Below are 15,360 nucleotides of genomic sequence, written 5' to 3'. Positions count from 1 at the left end.
TGCAAAACCGTTACAGCTCTGACAATTTACAACACTGGTGCATGTTATTTCTACTGCGGTGGGCGATGGTAATACTGGCACGAGTGATTTGGTCACTCTAATCAGCTTATTGATTTTATTTTCTCGAAAAAAGTTCCCAATACGTACACACTCGCTGAAAGGCCGAATAAGTCTTAATATTTAAATGCAATTAGTGCCGAGGCGGATATAAATCCTCGACATGGGTGACAACGAACAGAAGGCGCTCCAGCTGATGGCCGAGGCGGAGAAGAAGTTGACCCAACAGAAGGGTTTTCTGGGATCTCTATTCGGGTTCGTACAAACGAAATTTCGCAATGGGGAGTGGGGAAATTGCTCTATGTCTATGGTTAGGCCTCCCATTTGCACATCCTCAGTTGCTCCATATACTATACTATATAGTGGTGAACAGTTTCTTCAGCAGTTCCCATTCCATTATACTCACTATACAATATACCTACTCACGATAATACGTATACGTATAGATGTATACTACGCCTCCACCCAGGAACTGAATACCGCAAAAGTGCGAATTAAACTGATAATAAGTTCGAGACATGTATTACAATGCAGATGTAATGCAATGTATTGATAAGCGGGCCCTATATACCATAAACATATGTTTTGTCATTGTTTAATATACGCATGAGCTTATTTACATACAGGTTTTGATGATTCATGGTATTTAAAAGTTTAACCATCAAAAAAATATCGAACTATTTGTCATAGATTTCCAGAATTTGATTAATAAATTATTTGTTTAGATCATCACTTATGTGATTATCGATTAAAAGAATTTTTACTAATTTACTTTTCCATTAAAAAAATTGTTCTTAGATTTTAACATCTAAAAAGGTTTTGAAATAGCGATCTTAAACTTTTAAACGATCTAGGATATAAAAAAATTAAATAAGATTAACAACAGTTTTATTTATTTGTTTCTTAAGGATTTATTTTTAAAAAACATAAAAAATACTAATAAATAATAGATAATAATAAATAATAAATAATAAAAAATAATAAATACTAAGCAACAAAAGTAAAAGCTTGTATTAGCAGCACTGAAAACTAATCGATTTCCACAATTTCAGGGGCTCCAACAAGGTGGAGGATGCCATCGAGTGCTACCAGCGGGCTGGCAACATGTTCAAGATGTCCAAGAACTGGACAAAGGCCGGCGAGTGCTTCTGCGAGGCGGCCACGCTGCATGCCCGGGCTGGAAGTCGGCACGATGCCGGAACCTGCTACGTCGACGCCTCCAACTGCTACAAAAAGGTGGACGTTGAGTGCGCCGTCAACTGCCTGATGAAGTCCATCGACATCTACACGGACATGGGTCGCTTCACAATGGCCGCCAAGCATCACCAGAGCATCGCTGAAATGTACGAAAGTGATCCTAATACTCTGGTGAGTTCAGGCTTAATTCAATAGATAGATACATACTTACTTGCGATTATATTTTGTCCAGGCCAAGTCTATTCAGCACTACGAACAGGCAGCTGATTACTTTAAGGGCGAGGAGTCGGTCAGTTCGGCCAACAAGTGTATGCTTAAGGTGGCCCAGTACGCTGCCCAACTGGAAGACTACGAAAAAGCAATATCCATATACGAGCAGGTGGCCGCCTCCTCGCTGGAGAGCTCTCTGCTCAAGTACAGTGCCAAGGAGTACTTCTTCAGGGCCGCCCTCTGTCACCTGAGTGTGGACCTTCTGAACGCCCAGCATGCCATTGAGAAGTATGCGCAGCAGTACCCAGCATTCCAGGACTCACGGGAGTTCAAGCTCATCAAGGTGGGTTTTAATAACATTTCAACTTCTTTGTATAGTACAGAATAGGGGCAGAACTCATCAATTTTTAATTGCTTCCAATTACTTATGGAGTTCTTCTTTAATTACAGGTGTTGTGCGAGCATCTCGAGGAACAGAACATCGAGGGATTCACAGAGGCCGTCAAGGATTACGACAGCATCTCGCGGTTGGATCAGTGGTACACAACCATCTTACTGCGCATCAAGAAGGCTGCGGACGAGGATCCAGATCTGCGATAAAAAAATCAATTACAATTTCTGATGAAATCGCGTACACATTTATTAAATGCTTTATTCGGTTCGGATATTAATCTACCTATATATAACTAAATGGAAATTAATTAAACGTGTTGCATTGCTAAACCTGAGAGCACCCAAAACAGCTTGCTTAATCGCGTGAATTGAACTTACTGAATAGTCCATATACCCATGTTCTAGAGTTTAAATTAACGCTTATGCAACGAATGAAAAATCAGCAGAGGCCACTGTTCATCTTGCGTTATTACGTGCTATCCAATTCAGTAATATTATTTCCAATACGGAGTGATTAGAGGTGTTATGTTTGTCTGTTTTTGCGTTACTCTTGTTATTTGTGTAAGTAGCCAATCAGTAAGTTAGCTGCTGTTTTATTTGGATGCGTAATATCCCTATAGAAATCCGTATCCATACTACTATAAAATAATAATAACTTTCATTCTATACGTGTAATGTGTTAGATTATTTCGAGATTAACTAAAGAGTCCCTGGTAGTGAGTGATCATGAATTTCAAATCAATTATAATTTCATTGATTGCACAGAAAAAATTAAAACACAGTTTTAGATTGTACGCAAATACACAACCTATAAATAAAATATATGTCCATATACACATTAACGATTACCCCTATAAAAATATCCAAACGAAAAAAACGGAATTCTAATAAATACTTGAGGGTCACATTTATAGATAATTCCATCTCGCAAAATTTTAAAAATGTTTAGTAGATCAACTTCCTATAAACATGTACGAAGCAAGTTATAATCCAATAAATAAAATAACGACGGAGCTGCGAAGATTACTCGGGCGCTGAGGCCGAAGCAAAAATATCAATTTATTGAATGAATATATCCAGGAAATACACACCACAACTCAAATCCACAACACATTTAATTAATACCAATGCAAAGATCTAAGTAATGCCTCTATGCAAGCATTGCCTTAGATAATTCCAATTAAAATACTTTAATAAAGTTACATGCTTGGATTAATCCTGTCATCCTGTCTTCGTATCCAACGATTTTTGTCAATATACGCACAACCAATCCAGTCATATTCATTGTCTTTCTATTCCAGCAACATGTATTTACACATCCTTGTAGGAAATATCTTTCATAGCATAGTTTGCACCTGTGCCGTTGAAATATAGTATTATTTGTTTAGATGGTAATGAAAAACATTATTTTAAAAGTAATAAGAAAAACTTAAAGAGCTATTTTATTAGCCAATCAAATCTACACAAATAAGATATCGATATTACCCAGCATTACCTAGGCTGTTATTATTTTAACTAATATTATTTTACAAGTCTATCTTTCAGTTTGAACTTGATTATCTACGTTTCATTCATATATGCGTATATTAGAAATTCTTAATTAGGTGGAAATGTCACTATGTTTGCGGTAGGAAACTAAGCTGTACAGCATTTATGTCAATTTGATAAGTGACTGGGGTTAACCCGAGATATCAACCAGTTTCCATCTCAATGTGGTGAACGGATCAGCTGCAATACTGTAGTATTTCAACCTGACCGTGCGAACTGAGATACTTTTGCGAACGTCATTGTCAAGAGCAACAAACAAAGGCCTGCCAATATAATTATCAAAGTTCTCTCGCTCTTTCTTGAACCGATTGGGGTCTGTGATTCAGAGTCGGGCTCTCGGGGCGATGACGATGGGATGAGATGACCATATCAATATCAGTGCTCTGGAGGGTCTATAAAGCGATCTCTCAGTCATTCAGCCAATGTTCGTGCGTTAGGTTCACTTTATTGTGGGGATCGGGGTACTTTGGGTCTCCCATCGAGTTCTTCGCAATACCACCAGTGGCTTAGTCCAGAAATTAAAATAAATAAATAGAATTATATAAACGAAAAACCAATACTCGAGCACCACCTATATGTATACCCGCCTGCTGACCGTGTATTTGTATATCTGTGGAATTCCCAGTGCATTCCGGTTTTACGAATCCAACCAACCAACAACAACAGTGTCTGTATAAACGTCGCTTTGTCATTCTGAAATACCGACATCGAAAAACCCCAAAATACATCAATAAAGAGTAAAAAACCTCTCAATAATTGATGCACACCCACATGCTTACACAAAAGTGTGATTCAATTCGTGTGCACAATCTATAATAACAAAATAATAAAGCCTTTGCTCTCAAAAGTCTGATAACCGAGGCTCAAACGAACTCTTCTCTCCAGCCACAAAATGCTCAAAATACCAGGTAAAGTTAATTAAAAAAGTAATTATGGTATATTTCCCAGTACAAGTTAGTTTTAAAGTCAATCAATACGCTAAATTGATGTTTTACAAGTAGTCGTGTCTACAGTGCAAACATGAGTATATATAATACGTATGTACATACATATTTATAAGGTCGTCAGCGGATCAACGCTATCAGTTGGAAAATGCTCATTGTTTACGCATCTGGAAATAAACAACTCACCAGAGTAATTTTATAGTGTTATTAGATTTCAATAATCCGGAAATAGGTTGTTGTGTGTCTTAAATAACTAAAGAAAATAAGAAGTGGAGTATTAACTATCTCATAAATAATAATATTGAAGTTAAATGACTAGTCAAAGGTTGGCTTTTAAATATACAAAAACAAACCATAGTTTAAAGTCATATATTTCGAGTTGGAAGAAAGTAACAATGCAAATTACTATTTTTTTAAGGCAAAATTAAACAAAATAAAATTATATAATAACAATAATTTTGTAGTACTGTGTAGAATCAATCTTAAAATGTTATAAGTAATAATGATATGCAAAATGAAAACCTTATAACAGATCCCTTAAATTGCAGATCGCCTGATGGTTTGGATCCCTTTGCTTTTGGGGACCACCTTCCTGTGCTCGGCGCAGTCTCAAAATGGCCAAACTCCTCCTCAGCTCTCCGTGGGAAATCCGCTGACCGCCTTCACAACTCCCGAGGCTTTTCAGAAGGGAGTCAGCCATATACAGGCAATGCGGAGCAACTTTGACAAAGATGACCTGATCAGCATCTCGCAAGGAGTCCAGGACTTTGCCCTCGATCTCCTGCAGCGCATATCCATCGAAGTGAATATCAACAGGGACTTCATGATATCGCCCTTCTCCGTGTGGTCACTCCTGGTGGTCCTCTACGAAGGAGCCGAAGGAGAGACCTACAACCAGTTGCGTCAAGTACTACGGATCAATGTTGAGGACGAAAAGCTGCGCGGAGCCTACAAGGTGTGGAGCTCCTTCCTCAAGTGAGTTATCAAAGTCAGGGAGAACTAGTATTCATTAATTTCGGTGCTTCTTTTGTCCCCTTAAGTACGACGACTCCCACCATCGAAGTGGCCACCCTGCAGGCCATTTACACCGGCAAGGATTATCCCATCAAGAATAGCTACCGGAATGCCATCCAGAACTACAATGTGCAGCCCGAGGAAGTGGACTTTAATAGCCTCGAATCGGTGGTGCAGATCAACGAGGCCACGAATCGCACCACCCGAGGTCTCATTCCATATGCCATTCTGCCTCAGGATATATTTGGAGCCAAGATGTTCCTGCTCTCCTCGCTCTACTTCAAGGGCCAGTGGAAGGTGGGACATTGCCATTACCTGCTCCTCAGATTCCTTGATACATCTCTTTCGATTCCAGTTTCCATTTAACAAGACTCTGACTAGAGAAGAGCCCTTTTACAGCGAGAGCGGCGAGGTTATCGGCAAGATACCCATGATGGTGCAGGAAGCGAACTTCGCCTACGTCGCCAACATAGAGGGTCTGGATGGCTATGTCCTGGAGCTTCCCTATGGAACCCAGAACAGGCTGGCGATGCTTGTGGTTCTGCCCAAACGCGGATTCAAGTTAAACGATGTGGCCAACAATCTTAAGACCCTGGGATTGCGACCTATCCTTCAGCGGCTGGCGGCTTTCAGGAATAGAGCCTCCGAGGACAACGAAGTTGAGGTCATGATGCCCAGGTTCATGACTACCACAGACTTCACACTCAAGGGAATCCTTATAAAGGTGGGTGAATTGCTTGTATCTTTTTTCCTTGATTATGAATGGTTTTTTCGTTACCAAAAAGTTTAATTACTTTAATTTTAAAAACATCTTAGCATTATCTTATTTTTTCAAGGGACGTCTTCTTATAAGCATGTTAAGCTAAGAGCAGGTTTTAAGCTGCTAGTTTCCATATGACTTTTAGGTTTAAGCCCTGCTTTTGGTTTAACATTTGCAGGAGAAAACGGCCCTTAAGTTTTTAAATTAGAATATAACCGGAAGTTAACATACTTATATTAAACTTATTTTCTATACCTAGATGGGCATTCGGGATCTATTCGATGAGAAGGCCGCTAACCTGGAACGGATGTCGTCCGGATTGTTTGCCAAGCTAGTCGTCCACTCAACCAAGATCATCGTGGACGAGCAGGGAACCACGACAGCTGCTGTCACGGAGGCTTCGCTGATCAACAAGGCCACGCCACCCAAGTTCCTGCTGAACAAACCCTTCCAGTACATGATCGTCGAGAAGGAAACCGGTCTGTTGCTCTTCGCCGGCCAAGTTCGGAACCCCAAGGCGGCTTAGAGATCTGAGCCTGACTTTATTCGCATACCACAATAAATACCTTACTTTAAGCCAAATTGGGTCTATTTTTTGGTGCTATACAAGCTCTTCTTGTAAATCAGTTAGGCTACTTTATCTTCCTCGATTATCACCAGATGGGATTGCAGTTCTTTCGATATTTAAGATGTTCAAAAACTTTTTCTGACAACAAAAAATCTACTCGCATCATTTTTGAATATTTTAACAACACTACCATGAGGCAGGTTAAAATCAATATATGATTTGTGCTATGAAAAAATATTTTAAGCATTCTATTTTTCGTCGCATGCAACTAAGGGGCCCTGTCGGAATGCAGTATTAAACTATAATGCCTTAGCAATCTCTTTCAAAAAAGACTTGAATATTCTGGCTCATGGACAATTTAAAAAAATCATGACACGCCTACAAAAAAGAGTAGTGAAATTTATGTAAATTGGGAAACTGATTTTACTTCCTGGTGTACTCTGAACATGACTGAGAATATTGAACCAGAAATCTATTATCAGAAAGCCTATAAATAAAGTTTTCACAATCAAATGGTTAGTGTCGAACAGAACACTTTGGGTGTCGAAATAAAAGAGCTTATTTAAGGATACTCTTCCAACAGCGTGAACTAGGATACCGGTCAAGGATACACTCATTATCTTTAACTGCAGATAATATGAAGATCGGGTGTTCAGTGTTTTTCGGAGGCTTAGTAATTTTATTGGCACATGGCCAATATGCCCAGACAACGAATGAAAAAGTGGAAAAAATGATACAGGTAATCCAGAAATTTTCCCTCAATTTCCTGCAGAAGGTGATCTTGTATAGAGAAGAGAAAATGCAACACGTGAACGAAATGATATCGCCCTTTTCCGTGTGGACCATGTTGATAATGTTATACCATGGAGCGAAAGGAAAAACCTTGGAGCAGCTGCGTGATGTATTGGGGATCACGGTCGATGACGATGAACTGAAAGAGTTCTATGACGACACGCGCGAATTCCGAGAGTAAGTAAAGAAAGTAATACATAATATAACTTTCAGAAGCTACCAATTTCCAAATCTAAAGAGATATTATATTCGGTCGTAAGAAGTATGAAAGTTTTTGCTAATTATTCGCTGGCCTCTTTTTTCCCCTTAAGCGCCGATTCTTCCGAGATGGAGATTCGCTCCTGGCAAAAGCTGTACCACAGCAAGAATTATCTCATTGAGTATGAATACAAAAATGTTACGTATTATTACGATATGGGACCCGAACGAAAAGATTTCGAGCATCAAGTGGGATATATCAACGATGATATTCGGGCGGCCACAAACGATTACATTCACGCCACTATTCAGAGAAATCAAATAGCTGGGGCCAAGATTTTGTTGCTCTCTGCCATATACTTCATGGGCAAGTGGAAGGTAAGACTTTGACGGTTTCTTTTCTACAGATCCTTCAAGATATTCCCTTTCATTTCCAGCATCCCTTCAACGAGAAGTTGACAAAAGTAGAACCATTTTATAACGAGACTTCTCCATACAAGCTAATCGCTAAGGTGCCCATGATGGTGCAGATAGCCAAGTTCGCCTACGTTGATGAGATTAAGGGTCTGGATGCCCGTGTCCTGGAACTGCCCTACGGTACAGAGGACACACTAGCGATGCTGGTAATGCTGCCCAATCGCGGTTCTACAGTCAAGGATGTGGTAAACAATCTAAAGAAACTGGGCTTGCTTCCCATCCTGGATGCTTTGAAGAATAGAACCTCCGCCAAAGACGATGTGGAGGTCAAGATTCCCAAGCTCAATACATACTCCGCATATATACTTCCGAAGTTTCTATACCAGGTAGGTGTAATTTTATAATTAATTGAAACGTTCACATCCAATTGAAATCCAACAAAAGATAGGTCTCAAGGATGTGGTAAACTCCGATAAGGCCAATCTAAAGGGCATGTCCGTAGGGCCAAGTTCTTATAGGATGTCCCTCTCGCACAGCCTCCATTTCAGCCGGATAATCATGGACGAAATGGGTACGCCTGGAGCAACTCCGAAGCCTGAGCGGTCCAACAAGACAGGAGTGGTTGAGTTCCACATGAACAAGCCGTTCGTTTACCTGGTCGTGCAGAAGGAAATGAAGCTCATACTCTTCGCCGGAGCTGTGCGGAATAAGGACAAGAAATGATTCAATGTGTCAAAGTACGAAAAAAATAAACGTATAACCTGCATGGACCTAGTGTCCCTCATTTGTCTAGTCTTTATCACTTTAGTTTTCCTCAGTCTGGTAGTAAAAAATAATTTATCTAGCCGAAAATAATTTTTCTCAATCTTAGAAATATTTCTTATCGAGAAAGCGATAATCTAATTGATTGTATATTCACTTTAACAAAATAGGGGCTTGTGCACGAAAAAAAAAGCATTAAAATGTGGAGCTCGAAATAGATTTTGCTGTCTAGTGTAATTAGACCGTGGCGTGGAATATTAGACTGTAATAACCAAACCTTATTAGAAAGTGTATAAATAGGATTTCGCTTAGTTCAATTAACAGTTTTAAACAAGCATGTACATAAAAATTTCGTATGTGAAAAGAGGAAAACTAAAACTAAGCAGTTATATAGAAGGAACAAGCGCCATCGAACCTTTAAAGCAAAAACATTCTTTATCCCTACCTGTAAATAACATGATGTCTGGACTTTCTCTGCTGTTGGGTGTTATGTCCATTGTCCTACCTATGGTGCTGCAGATATATGCCCAGTCAACCCCTCAGGGAATCCAGGACTTTTCCTTTGATCTCCTGCAGCGCATTTCTGTAGAAGTTGAGAAGGCGAACAGGAACTTCATGATATCGCCCTTCTCCGTGTGGTCACTACTTGTGCTACTCTACGAGGGATCGGCGGGTAGAACTTATGACCAGCTTCGCCAGACCCTTGGGATCAACTTTTCCGATGAGAAACTACGTAAATTCTGTAAGGTGGTGCATCAGTTTTTGAAGTAAGTTAAGAAAGATAATTATTATTATCTTTGTATTTTTTAAACGAAACATCTGAACTAATTGCCAAATCTAACTTTTCATAAAAGCACCAACATTTCCGATGTCGAGATGGCCATGCTGCAGGCCATTTACACCGGCAAGGATTATCCCATCCAGAACAACTACCGAAATGTCATCCAGAACTACAACATGGAGCTTTTGGAAGTCGATTTCAATAGCCCGGATGCGGTGGTGCAGATCAATGAGGCTACAAATCGTGTCACCCGAGGTCTCATTCCGTATGCCATTCTTCCAGAGGATATATATGGAGCCAAGATGTTCCTGCTCTCCTCGCTCTACTTCAAGGGCCAGTGGAAGGTGGGATATTGCCATTACTTGTTCCTCAAATTCTTTTATTACATCCTATTCGGTTCCAGTTTCCATTTAACAAGGTTCTAACTAGAGAGGAGCCATTTTACAGCGAGAGCGGCGAGATTAGCGGCAGAATACCCATGATGGTGCAGGTAGCGAACTTTGCCTATGTCTCCGACATAGAGGGTCTGGATGGCTATGTCCTGGAGCTTCCCTATGGAACACAGGACAGGCTGGCGATGCTCGTGTTTCTGCCCAAAAGCGGAGTCAAGTTAAATAATGTGGCCAACAATCTGAAGACCCTGGGACTGCGGCCTATCCTTCAGCGGCTGGCGGCTTTCAGAAGTAGGGACTCAAAGGACAACGAAGTGGAGGTTATTATGCCCAAGTTCATGATTTCCACTGACTTCGCACTCACGGATATCCTTATCCAGGTGGGTTTGACTTTTTGTTCTATTGATTTTAATAACCAGTTACAGAGTGGATTTTTGTAGAATATTTGTTTAAGAAATCATAGTTTCTTGCCCTTATTTATGGACTTTACGTTTTTTAATTAGAAACAACTGCTAAATTTCAGTTATTTTATTCTGAATTTTTATTTCTAGATGGGCATTCGGGATCTATTCGATGAGAGGGCCGCTAACCTGGACCGGATGTCGTCCGGATTGTTTGCCAAGCTAGTCGTCCACTCCACCAAGATCATTGTGGACGAGCAGGGAACCACGGCAGGTGCTGTCACGGAGGCTTCGCTGATCAACAAGGCCACGCCACCCAAGTTCCAGCTGAACAGACCATTCCAGTACTTGATCGTAGAGAGGGGATCCGGCCTGATGCTCTTCGCCGGCCAAGTTCGAAACCCCAAGGCAGCTTAATGATCTGAACATGACTTTAGTGAACATAAAACATAAGTTTATTTCTTATTGCGTTTTGTGTTTTTTGAGAGTCCTTGTATATATATTTTCCTTTCTAGTGAATTCAAATCATGGTTTTAAAAAATCTAAAAAATGTATAGTTTTTAAACCAAACTACTAACTACATGTTTGTATTTACAACAAAGTATTTACTTTTTTATATATACTTTTGAATATAAGATTCATCTGAGAGTTGGTAGCAGGTAGACGGATGCGCTTTTGACCCTTTAAAGTATATATATTCTTGATCAGGATCACTAGCCGGGTTAAACTAGCCATGTCCGTCCGTCTGTATAAACCCAGAGATCTTGAGGTTCTTACGCAGCGCAAGTTTAGTTTAGTAGGGTGCGATGCCCACATTACCGCCCATAAGCGAAATCCTATGTAACGCCCACATGTTCGTAGATTTTGTTAAAGTGCAAATGGGACTGTGTTTCGATTATCCATCAATATACACCTACATACCACCTTTTCGTGGGATGCTATCTTGGGAACAGTCGCTTTTCTGCTTCTCCTTACACTCCCCTTAGTTGAGTAACAGGTATCTGATAGTCGAGGCCATCGACTATAGCTTTCTCTCTTGATTAAATCAAAAAGTTTAGAAAATTCAAATTGTTTTGATTTTGGCACGCTTTAAAAGGTAATGATGTACATACGTGAATAATGTAGGCAGTATCGCAAAATACTTTGACAAATTGAAGTCTTATGCACGAAAAGAACTTTAAAAATTTTCTGGGAATATATTTTACCCAGATCATGGCCGCGAATAACATTAAATAATATATGAAATTGAAAGTGTATAAATAGAAATTCTCTTAACAAATTTTCCAGTCTCTAACAGACAGGTGTTGTGGAAATCAAGAATGTCAAAATAGGAAAAATAATTAAGGAGTACATAGAAAAAATACTTTAACAAGATGTTTAAACTTCCACTTATATTGGCCGCCATTGTCCTTCTGATGGCGCAAGAGAAATACGCCCAGTCTTTATCGCAAGGAGTCGAGGACTTCTCCTTAGAACTCTTTCGCCGAATAGCCGTCGGTGTGAACAAAGACTTCATGATATCGCCCTTCACTGTGTGGTCACTTTTCGTGCTTCTCTACGAGGGATCGTCAGGAGGAACTTATTACCAACTGCGTCAGACCCTTGGGATCAATGCCGATGATAGAACTTTACGTGAGTTCTCCAGGGCGCAGAACCAGTTTCTCAAGTGAGTAATACAAATCCATCTATTGATGAAGACACTTATTATTGTAGATAGTACATATTAATAATATTAGCTTCATATATTTTTGTAAAAGAATAGTCTTTTGAAGCCATATTCATAAAAACTTAGATACAGGTATCTTACTAAATGGTTGTTTCTCCTCTTTTTTAAAGCGTCATGACTAACGAAATCGAGATCAAAGCCCTTCGTGGCATTTACGTCGCCCACAAATTTTCGATCAATCCGAGCTACAAAAGTGTACTGCAGCAATACAGCATTCAGCCCCTTGAAGTAGACTTTAAAAACCTGGGTACGGTGCGTCGCATTAATGAGCAAATTTCTTCCGCCACCCGAGGCCTTATAAAAAACACTGTACAACAACGAGATTTAAGCGACGCCACAATGTTCCTGCTCTCCACCATTTACTTCAAGGGTAAATGGAAGGTGGGATAGGCTTGTTCTGTGTAACAGATCCCTTAACACATCCTCTGCCATTGCAGTTTCCCTTTAGCAAGGAAATGACAAGGGTAGCTCCGTTTTACAACGAGAACGGTCAGGTTATCGCACAGGTACCCATGATGAACCAGGAAACTAATTTCCCCTATGTCGACCTAGCTGAACTGGCCGGTACTGCTTTGGAGTTGCCCTACGGGTCCCTAGAGTGGATATCGATGATCGCTGTGCTGCCCAACGAAAAGGTTACGTTGAACACCGTGGTCAACAATCTCAAGAAAGTGGGATTGCAAACCATTCTTAAAAGGTTAGCTGAGTACAAAATGAAAAACAGCAACGCAATGGTTGATGTCTCAATGCCCAAGTTTGAAACGACAACGGACCTTTCGCTCAATGATATCCTTAACCAGGTCAGTGATTCTTCAAAGTAATTTACAGATAATTACCTATCAGTATTGAAAAGTATTCGGATAATCGAATTTTTCATTACTTTTAGATTTAAATTTAGTTTACCAAACCAAAACTTCTTGCATTTGAAACTGTCTAGATGGGTATACGGGACTTATTTGACCAAAACTCTGCCAATCTGGACCGCATAGCACCGGGATTATACGCCTCACTGTGCAAACACTCCAGCAAGATCATTGTCGATGAACAGGGAACCGAGTCTGCAGGAATCACGGGTGTATCGATAGGCTTTAAATTCCTTTCACCCCGAATCGATCTGAACAGACCCTTCTTGTACTTGATCGTGGATAAGCAATCCGGCTTGCTGCTCTTCGCTGGCCAAGTTCGGAATCCTAAGGCCTAATCCTAAGCCTAGCGAACCTCTATAAGTATACCACAAAAAGTACTTAACGTTTAGTCAAATCTAGTTTATTTCTTGGTACGACCGGCAGCCTTTTTTCCGCCCACAGGTTGCTGCTTGTCTTTGCTGGCCTTGCTGGAAATGAGGGGATGGGTTTCTGTAATTAAAAATAAATGTTTAAAGTGACAATAAACCTTGTTTTTTGGATCATACCATCGGTGGGAGCATCAGGTAGGCTGACATCGTATAGCTGCATGCGTCGGCGCTTGGAAGCCATTATATCGTCCTCGTAGTCATGTGGATCTGTGCTGAGCATCACCGCACTGGCCTCCAGTCCGTCCTGACTAGCCCAGCCGTCCTCGGGATCCTCCACTTCCGGCGCCATGGGCAGGAACTGCAGCGCATTCTCGTCCTCGCCCTCTTCGTCGGAGGAGCAAAAGGCAGCCACTGGCTCCACCTTCTGCACATCCACCTCGATTTCCTCGTCTTGTTGCGCATCTGCGTTCAGGTCCACAGACTTGTCCTCGTCCGCAATATCGAACTCCGACTCCCGCTCCTCGTACTCTACGTTCTCATCCAATTCCTTGAAATCTGGTGCAAAGGCCGACCAGTTTTCCACTTGATTTTGTGCCCAAATCGATACAAGCCCGGAGCTGATGCTGGCAATGATGGGTCGGACAGGATGCCACACTACATCCAAGAGCAGCTCACCCTTGGTGCCGTGCAGGATCTTAACCAGGTTGCCTATGGACTTCTCCCATATGTAGAGAGCATGCTGGCGCGCACTGCCGGCGCAAATGTACTCGCCATCGCCGGAAAAGCAGCACTTCTTCCATGTGGTCCTAAATGGAAGAGATTGTGATCAAACAAATGGTTTTGAATGGTTTTCTTTAAGTGTTACTTGTTAACCAAGTCCTGCAGCTTTTGTATAGGCTCCGGCTCACCGTCTTTGCCTAACGTGATAATTTCCTTAGAGTCATAGACTCGAATTACTCGATCTGAGGTGTTGATAAGGAATGCGCTAGTAAATGAATTTAAAGATGAGTAACAGAGTTTGATAAGGTTCCATTTCCACACTTACTCTCCGCGCCTCGCGAACTCTATGCTCTTTACAGCCGTTGCACTTGAGGTGCCCACAATAATGCGAAAACTGGCGACCACCTCAAAAGTTTCCACATCCAGGACGAGTATTTTTCCCTTGGCATTGCCTGTGTAGATGTGCTTGCCTCTGCGATCGAAAGAGGCCACAATGTTCAGGTCGCCCTAGGGGGTAACGACAAAGAGTTATGTAAAGATTGAAGCTCCTTCTAGTGACAAACCCACATCAGAGTCCAAGGGCAGGCAGCGGTGGGATCCGCCGATCTCTACCATAACGGCGGCATATCGCATGGGGCAGACCAGGAGTCGGTTGTCATTTCGCGGATCGAACTGGACCTTCAGCACGGGCGAGGGAAACCTGTACTTGTGCTCCAACTCACCGGTTAGCACGTCCCAAATGCACACATTGTTGTCCGTGGAAGCTGAAAGTAACTGCAATGAAATGGAATGTTGTAAGAACTTTACAGTGAGGAGGAGGAGACCACCCACCTTGTGACCATTCCTCGTCCAACTGAGACTGCATACGGGATGTACATGGGCTGAAATAATCTTGGCAATGCCCCGCGTCAGGAAATCCCAAATCACGATGCGTCCATCATTACAGCCTACGGCCAAAAGGGTTCCGTATTTGTTAAAGGCACACGTCACGGCCAGTGAAATGCAGTCCAGAGAGCCGTCGAACTCCTCGGGGTAGTTCTGTCCAAAAGATTCTGCCGAAATCGGAGGTTAATATTTAATAAACATACAGATTTGGCGGGATTCTTACCTAGCAGCTCCAAATTCATTTTTGTTTACAATCTTCTTCTTCCAAGATGATAACTGGCGTTCACAGGGAAGCGGCGTACATGGATGTTAATTAGCATTCGATAAATGTTCTCTTATCTAATCGATAGTTTAATCATTT

At 41.2% G+C, this 15,360-nt stretch overlaps 6 protein-coding genes across 7 annotated transcripts; 5 read left to right on the top strand and 1 right to left on the bottom strand.

The window, feature by feature from the left end:
- The first annotated feature begins 96 nt into the window (after window positions 1-96).
- LOC119553006 (alpha-soluble NSF attachment protein) lies at window positions 97-2,870 on the top strand. The gene is made up of 4 exons (XM_037863029.1): window positions 97-312; window positions 1,110-1,425; window positions 1,487-1,807; window positions 1,915-2,870. The coding sequence occupies exons 1-4, from the start codon at window positions 221-223 to the stop codon at window positions 2,062-2,064; spliced, it is 879 nt and encodes a 292-aa protein (XP_037718957.1). The 5' UTR covers window positions 97-220; the 3' UTR covers window positions 2,065-2,870.
- Window positions 2,871-3,218: 348 nt separating this feature from the next.
- Window positions 3,219-6,705, top strand: LOC119553005 (serine protease inhibitor 77Ba). The gene is made up of 5 exons (XM_037863028.1): window positions 3,219-4,313; window positions 4,898-5,324; window positions 5,390-5,660; window positions 5,719-6,087; window positions 6,383-6,705. Exons 1-5 carry the CDS (start codon window positions 4,298-4,300, stop codon window positions 6,647-6,649), a joined length of 1,350 nt encoding a protein of 449 aa, XP_037718956.1. The 5' UTR covers window positions 3,219-4,297; the 3' UTR covers window positions 6,650-6,705.
- Window positions 6,706-7,217: 512 nt separating this feature from the next.
- LOC119553004 (serine protease inhibitor 77Ba-like) lies at window positions 7,218-8,897 on the top strand. The gene is made up of 4 exons (XM_037863027.1): window positions 7,218-7,660; window positions 7,795-8,059; window positions 8,119-8,484; window positions 8,543-8,897. The coding sequence occupies exons 1-4, from the start codon at window positions 7,329-7,331 to the stop codon at window positions 8,819-8,821; spliced, it is 1,242 nt and encodes a 413-aa protein (XP_037718955.1). The 5' UTR covers window positions 7,218-7,328; the 3' UTR covers window positions 8,822-8,897.
- Window positions 8,898-9,203: 306 nt separating this feature from the next.
- Window positions 9,204-10,945, top strand: LOC119553785 (serine protease inhibitor 77Ba-like). 2 transcript variants are annotated; one of them, XM_037864394.1, is made up of 4 exons: window positions 9,204-9,627; window positions 9,715-9,985; window positions 10,045-10,413; window positions 10,585-10,945. In XM_037864394.1, the coding sequence occupies exons 1-4, from the start codon at window positions 9,317-9,319 to the stop codon at window positions 10,849-10,851; spliced, it is 1,218 nt and encodes a 405-aa protein (XP_037720322.1). In that variant the 5' UTR covers window positions 9,204-9,316; the 3' UTR covers window positions 10,852-10,945. The 2 variants fall into 2 exon arrangements, with proteins under 2 accessions (XP_037720322.1, XP_037720323.1); XM_037864395.1 differs by having other exon boundaries at window positions 9,541-9,627; window positions 9,737-9,985; window positions 10,585-10,851.
- Window positions 10,946-11,727: 782 nt separating this feature from the next.
- On the top strand, window positions 11,728-13,551 carry LOC119553147 (serine protease inhibitor 77Ba-like). Its single transcript, XM_037863362.1, has 4 exons — window positions 11,728-12,100; window positions 12,271-12,541; window positions 12,598-12,960; window positions 13,098-13,551. Exons 1-4 carry the CDS (start codon window positions 11,808-11,810, stop codon window positions 13,359-13,361), a joined length of 1,191 nt encoding a protein of 396 aa, XP_037719290.1. The 5' UTR covers window positions 11,728-11,807; the 3' UTR covers window positions 13,362-13,551.
- On the bottom strand, window positions 13,405-15,356 carry LOC119553146 (retinoblastoma-binding protein 5 homolog). The gene is made up of 7 exons (XM_037863361.1): window positions 15,223-15,356; window positions 14,946-15,166; window positions 14,682-14,888; window positions 14,440-14,621; window positions 14,260-14,379; window positions 13,572-14,200; window positions 13,405-13,515 (listed from the first exon to the last, which is right to left on the bottom strand). The coding sequence occupies exons 1-7, from the start codon at window positions 15,239-15,241 to the stop codon at window positions 13,427-13,429; spliced, it is 1,467 nt and encodes a 488-aa protein (XP_037719289.1). The 5' UTR covers window positions 15,242-15,356; the 3' UTR covers window positions 13,405-13,426.
- Window positions 15,357-15,360: the final 4 nt, after the last annotated feature.

The sequence above is a fragment of the Drosophila subpulchrella genome, chromosome 3L, assembly GCF_014743375.2.
Source record: "Drosophila subpulchrella strain 33 F10 #4 breed RU33 chromosome 3L, RU_Dsub_v1.1 Primary Assembly, whole genome shotgun sequence".
NCBI lineage: Eukaryota > Metazoa > Arthropoda > Insecta > Diptera > Drosophilidae > Drosophila > Drosophila subpulchrella.
The sequence above is the reverse complement of the archived record's forward strand: the minus strand, read 5'-3'. Positions and strand labels throughout refer to the sequence as shown.